The sequence below is a fragment of the Echinococcus granulosus genome, assembly GCF_000524195.1.
Source record: "Echinococcus granulosus chromosome Unknown EG_S00107, whole genome shotgun sequence".
NCBI classification, from domain to species: domain Eukaryota; kingdom Metazoa; phylum Platyhelminthes; class Cestoda; order Cyclophyllidea; family Taeniidae; genus Echinococcus; species Echinococcus granulosus.
This window is the reverse complement of record NW_020170487.1, coordinates 199,392-206,203: the sequence shown is the minus strand read 5'-3', so window position 1 is coordinate 206,203 and position 6,812 is coordinate 199,392. Positions and strand designations below refer to the sequence as shown.

Sequence of the window (6,812 nt, the reverse complement as noted above, 5' to 3'; positions counted from 1 at the left end):
AGCCTATCCTTGACTAGTGTAAATTCGAGTCATGTTCAATTTTCAAGTTTACATTCTTTCAAGACAGGAAGATTTTGTTTTCGTACTTTAATAAATAGTTTATTTCCGATCCGCCTAGTTCACAACAAGGTTTAAGTCCTAACTTGTGACAACGTATGCAACGCTTAGGTCTTGCAGATCAATAATCTATAGTAAATCTCTCGAATGGAGGAGGTGCAGATGAAACTCCTTTTCGAAATTTCACCGCAAACTTTGCAACTGGGACCATTGTAAAGAACTGTACACTGGATCCATCTGCTTATCCGGTGCTAATAATCTATGCATGGTGCCCACAAGAATTCAATTGGTAGTTCTGGATTTTTTAGACGGTTGAGCAGCATATCAAGGTGGAATTTTAGTGAAGTCTTTCAAGATATAGTTATTATGGGAATGGTTCAGATCGATCCGGGACTTTTGAATTCTGAAGTAGCTTAAAATGCTTAAAATTTATAGCCGTTTTGGTAGGGTTGATATGATCAGCATTGATATATTGACATGAGCATTCCAACGCAGCAGTTTTTTAAAGGCCTGTGTAGATGTCAGAAGACTTTGCGACTGAATCCAAAAGATGCGTAGTTCATCATCCCACCTTGTTCCACAATCACGTTGCCCCTGCTACTGTTACTATTGCACATGGTATTCCAATAGTAGCATTCCTTGCTATAAATGCCAGTAAGAGAAAAATTTGCCACCATAAACCAAAAATGATAGCACACATTTTTCCCAAGCGGATAATTTAAACATCAGCAATGGTGGGTAGCTTTGAAACGATGTTTGAGGCTCTCTCATTAAAGGCAGTTGATTATGTTTGGGGAATATTGACAGTCCCTTGTGATTTATTCCAGTGTCCATGATCACCACAAAATTGCCTTTTGAAATTTTTTTGATTGTGAACGATAGATGGATTTAAAGACTGGGTCTAGTCGCCAATCATCCGTCGGTAGTGAACCCACGCCACTCGCAAGACGTAACGGCTTGATCCTGAAAACTTTATTTGATTTCACTTGGGTTGCCATTATTTATTAAAAGAGGCTATATACACATTTTTCCACAACACAACAGGGTCTTAGCTGTGCTTTTCTCTGTACTTGCAGCTACGATCGGGAGCAGTCCTTCTCGGCCATCAACTTAACCGTTTGTACAGGAGATTTATTAGAGGCGATGCGTCAGTACACGCGAGAGGAAGTTATGGAAGACGATAACGCCTACTTCTGCGAGCGCTGTCAAATGAAACAGCGTACATTGAAGCGTCTTACCTTTAGCAGCCTCCCCCCGGTGCTCTGCCTCCAACTCAAGCGATTTGGCTTCGACTGGGAAAGACAGGTGGCCGTCAAGTCCAATCAAGTCTTCTCCTTCCCTCGACGGCTCGATATGACTCCCTTCATGGGTGATAATGCCATTCAGGTTAGTAGCTAGGCGAGTACTTTCTTTTTTTGCTGCTGACTTTTCGAAATTTCTGACTGAAAACACTCAACTGTGACTCCAGCATTGACTAATAAATTATTTGTTATTCAACTTCTCTTTCGTCGTGAGTTTAAATTACCTCATGAATTTGTAGGAGAGCATTTTTCAGATTTTTATCTTGATAGCACCATTTTACCCAGGAGTTATGCTTTTCAATTGGATGAAAATCCTCCATTGTTCCCATTTAGTTATTTGTCAACTGCTTTTGCGTGCATGAAGAATTGAATAACCAGCTAACTACTGCTGCTAGATTTCCAACTTTCCCATCATATTCTATTCCGATAAAATGTAGAATTTGGCTATCAATTATTCCAAGAATCTTTCTCTCTGATTTCTCCACTTTTTTGTCTATTTTTGCCTGTTAACGGATTACCTAGCTTAAAACCATCTCAAATGTCTGCATCCCTCTCACTAGCCTTTTAATAAACTTTTAAAAATTTATTTTTGATTTGGAAAATTTGACCATGTAACCGCCCTGACAGACATGCGGTTGGGAAGTGATTAAAAAGATTGTTGACCAATCGGAATAAGCTAAACTTAGCCAATCACCTCGTGAACAATGAAGAAAATGGATTTTGTAGCAATTTATCCAAAATACTTCGAATAATTTTTTATCTTTGTCCCTTTGGATTGTGGAATCTTCTATTTCTTAGGGTTTCACATATTCTTGACCGTATTTCCAACATGGCATCCCCCACTGTAATCGTAAACGGTTGATTATTCTAGATCGGCTGAATTGTCTTCTATGTCATGAAAAACTGAGGGGTTCTCAGTGGGTTTCTACTTATATTCATTTATTTTGACTAGCTGCCCCACGGTCTTGAAATTTCTGCAAATTTTGGGGATCTCTAGAGGAACTGTTAGTTGATGCTTATACAGGATGCTATGGATGATATTTTTGTCTAGGCAGATGAGGTTGTGCATTTCTCTTAAAATTACAGGTTGAAACAGACGTTAAAATGTTTACTAACCAGATCGCGCTAAGTTTCCGAAGGGCGTAAGAAGCCATCCCAGTGCGGAAGATGATTCATCATTAAAGTACAGGGACGTTGAGGGGCTAGGCGCAGAAGTACAACCCGATGCAACTGAACAGCCCGTGTAATTGAAAATGCAGTTAAGGCATGTCAGGTCACCACGCTTACCACGCAGCTTTTGAAAGAGCTTTCTTGATGGTAGCTTCGAGTTTTCATTCAGATTTTTGCCTTAATTGCGTTCGGATTACTGTGGGTAGATATGGACAATATGCGAACCGTAGCATGAGTAATGCATACTGGTATATTTCCTAGGTAATATCAATGAAATAGCAAACAATGTGTTTCAGCAAGAATTCATGGTTGTATGTTTGCTTAATTTGTTTCAAATCACGTCAGTGGACGAGTATTTAATCATGAAGAGTTGTTCAGTAGCTGTGATCAACATTTTGGGTTGTTCTGATGTGCTTATGGTAATGTGGCGCATTTAGGAGGCCAATCTGATACTTTAATATACTAATTGCTCTATATTCAATCACTGGGCAATTATGGGAGTACCTAAGCTGAGGCTGCATCGGTGCTGGACGAGATTTCGCGTATTTGGTATTTACGCCTCCTCGTTCTTTGCATTTAGATGCCTTCCGGCGTATCCATCCATTCAAACGCGTCCGTCGATCTTGGTGGAAAAAGGAATTCACTGGATGTCCAACCTGATGCATCCAAAAGAGGGTTCCATTTATACGACCCAGAGGTAAATAATTACTCAAGCCATTTTCTTTCACCTCCTGATTACATCGAAATCATAAAAGCGACACATTTTGTCTTCCAAAGATATTTTACATTTGAGGAATTTAAGTACAAGTTACTTAATTTTGAATTAATTGCGTGGGTCAATTAGCAAATGGAACTTTATTTCTTTAGTATTGGTTAAGAACATCCTCTTTATGCTTTTGTTTTATTAAAAAGATGGTTTATTGACAACCTTAGCGCTTCAGCAAAGTGGGTTTGAAGGTATCACTGAACGGCGATGAACTATTATAATAGAACGATACGAATGTTTCGCTTGACTGAATTGAGAATATTCAAATGGAGTGGAGAAATATTTAGAACTGTAATTTTCAGAAAAATAAGAGGTATCCGAATACGGTCTTGTGGGGAGTAAAGTAGTTCATCTCAAAACAGACTCTTCATGAACAGTTGCGAACTAAAAAACACAAGTATGAGGGAATGAAAAACCTAAGTATTATTGCAGAATGGTAAACGCCGCATATTTGATGAGGGATACTGTTCTAAATTCTATCCTTTTAGTCGATCAAGATTAGCAAACACATTAAGAACCATCTTTCAGCAAATAGTTGATAGTGGCACTTTCTCGGTACCTTAGTTTTTAGTTGAAAGTTAGAAACAAACTAGTGCAGTCTCTTATGTCACTTATGGGATTGTATAAGAAGTATGTCAGGTTACCACATAATAGGGTTTGTGCTCGCAATCTGATTAAAATTTAATTCTGGGTCTACGCTCCCACGCACTAGTGACTGCCATGGTTTAAGAGTTCTTGCCTCCTTACCATCAACGGCGCCAAATCTGAGCCACATGAACTCAACAGTTAATGGAGAGTAGAAAAATAGATTGATCCGTGCGTAACCGCGAACCGTTGGAAGGAATATCGATAGTGGATGTGTTAGCGGAAGAGGATTAAAGACTGACATTCGTCGATGAAATCTATGGGAAAATTACACCTTTTATTTGTCCATCCAAGCAACCTGTTAATGGTTGTTTTTTTTAACGAGGTTTTAGTAATATATCGTCCTTCTTTTCATAAACTAATTTCCTCGTCCTACCCATACACAGCCAGGTGCTGGCAGATAGAATCATAAGATTGTTCCGTAGTACGCAGACAGAGGCCCTTCGACGCCCCCTTTCAACCAAAGATTTTAGCCTAATCCATGTTGACTGCTATTTGCAGGAGGAGTATGAGGATGAGGAAGAGCGACATACAGCGCTGACACCGCCAACGGAGAGGGGTCCGACGCGATTGGGTAATGGAGAGCCAAACGGGCACGCACCCCACCTCCGCTTCCACTCGCACTCCGAGTCCTTCGAGATCGCCCTACCCAGCTACGTGTACGAGCTCTCCGGCATTGTCATCCACTCCGGGCAGGCGCATGCAGGTCATTACTACTCCTTCATTCGTGACCGAGGCAGGATGGAACAGTGAGTCCACCAGTGCTTTCGAAAATAGTGGAAAGGCTTCTTAACCTATAAGGGCGTAAAGCATAAACAAAACGTGTAAATAAGCCTTTGATTATCCATTCTCATCATTCTCCCGCTTTTCACTACTGGGTGGAATTTTTTGACTCAGTCTCCTCATGTTTTCTATTTATTTTAACATTAATTTTAGAGCTCACATTATTGAGCGTAAAAGATCGCAGTCCGTCTCGGGTGCTGCCGGTCTGTCGGGTTTCATCAATTCACAAAATCCTCCCCACAATTTTCCCAGATGTAAGTTAATTGTACAACGTGATAATTTATGTGTTCATTGGCTTTTGGCCAAATAACGACCTATGTTGTGTTTAAATATCGTATCACCCGGATCATTCTTATTGGAGGACAAGAATAGAGTGTGTATTTCATGTGTCGCGATCGCAATGTAGTGAACCAGATCCTCCCGATGTTCGACTGCGTCGTAGCCGTTAAAAATAGTTTTGAGTACACTTTATTTTTGTATCCCAGTGGAAGCCGGTTTTGACTTAATTCTGCATAAGCCGTTTAGGAGCAACATTCCAATTGTTAGAAAAATAGATAGGTATGAAGGTGGCGTCGCCATGATATTTAGTACACAGTTTTGTCTAAATCAGCAAGAAATTATCTGCTTAAGTCTATACTACCTTTCATTGTCACCCGAATTAGACTTTTAAAAGAAATAAGTGTATATTTTGGGTGACCTCTGTCCACTTCAGGCACTTTATAATGATGGATATCAAGGAGTCCTTGGTATTCGGGCACGCTTATTGGAAACCCTCACTATGATTTTCAAAAATGCTAGTTGCTGTGTTTTGGAAAGCTTCTGTCCATCCATTCCTAGGTTGTATGGAAGTAATTGGTCCTGCTGAAATACGTAAGGCTTCTCTTTTTCAGTCTGTTTTTTTTTCAATTTTGGTGCAGGTGATACACTGACACAGGGCACAGAAGACTGCTCAGCACACGCTGATGCCAATCTACCGGAACGGTGGCTGAAGTTCAACGATACCCACATCGAGGAGGTGGAAATGACTGATGAGTTTCTGCGACAGGAGTGCTTTGGTGGAACTTACTTAGCTGAAGTTCCAGGTAGGCTGGCATTGCTATTAGCCTGCGTAAGCGTTTAACAGTTACGCCAATTCCCTCCAAGGCTTATTGTTGGAGAAGCTTTTAGTCACACATCTGTGACAATTAGATTGGCTTCATCCTATATCAAAGTTTTTCAAGGAAAGTTAAGTTCAGATATTAGCAAAAATATAAATTAAATGAAATTCCTTGAACTCTTGAACGATCTTTGCCTTCACGAAAGTGTTACAGCCACTCCCTTTTCAGTTTTGAAAATGAAGATTAAAAAATATCGACACTGAGGCATGGAAAGCGAAGTTTGATGATAAAATATACGGAGATCGAAGAAATTTAAGCTTAGGCCATGTGTTGTTGGCCATTTTGTGAAACGAATTCCATATTTTATTCGCACTACCCCTCCAATTTGAAACTTCTCCTCTTCTTTTTTCTTTGGCTTCATGTTAGCTGCGCTTAAACAACTGTTGCGAATCACTTTGTAGAACATAATCAATCCTGTTTAAGCAGTGGAAATATTTCACCCTCGAAGTAGATCTCAACACGAGGGCACACTTAAATTTTTAAATAAATAAAACCAGGTATCAAAATAAGGTCAAATCTGATTCGCCAGTGACTTGGCACTGTGCAGTGCATTAGCTGCAGCACCCTGAGATGGAGACCAAACTCACGTACGCTAAAGAGTTCGCTTAGTTGAGTATGGATTAAAACAAACATATTTTACCGTAGAGACCTTCACTTCCCCGGGGTGTCGTCGTCAACGTTCCTAATGGATGATCTCCGGCATTAACTATCACAAGGTTTCCTGCGAATTATCCGCGAAGAATATGAAACGATGCATTTGAATCATGGAACGAATGCCACCCATTTCGTCAGTAGTGCTGCCTGCTGTAGACTTAGTCGTGATTCCCAAATATCGCGTAGTTTGGAGGACGATTTATTTGGAGATTTAGTGCTAAAGGCTAGATGATATTCTCCAGCGAAGATATCGCCTGCGCCAATCACTTTTCTTAATAA

At 40.2% G+C, this 6,812-nt stretch overlaps 1 protein-coding gene across 1 annotated transcript in view; it reads left to right on the top strand. All coding sequences in view use genetic code 11, as the record gives it.

Annotated features, from left to right (window-relative positions):
• The window catches only part of EGR_08478 (ubiquitin hydrolase FAF-X), a gene marked incomplete at both ends in the record, with an annotated part of 21,063 nt that overhangs the window by 467 nt on the left and 13,784 nt on the right, over nucleotides 1-6,812 (top strand). The window contains 4 exons of the mRNA XM_024497727.1: nucleotides 1,134-1,443; nucleotides 4,441-4,688; nucleotides 4,876-4,976; nucleotides 5,640-5,804. Coding sequence (XP_024347868.1) covers nucleotides 1,134-1,443; nucleotides 4,441-4,688; nucleotides 4,876-4,976; nucleotides 5,640-5,804 — 824 coding nt within the window. The remainder of the gene's footprint in view (nucleotides 1-1,133; nucleotides 1,444-4,440; nucleotides 4,689-4,875; nucleotides 4,977-5,639; nucleotides 5,805-6,812) is intronic.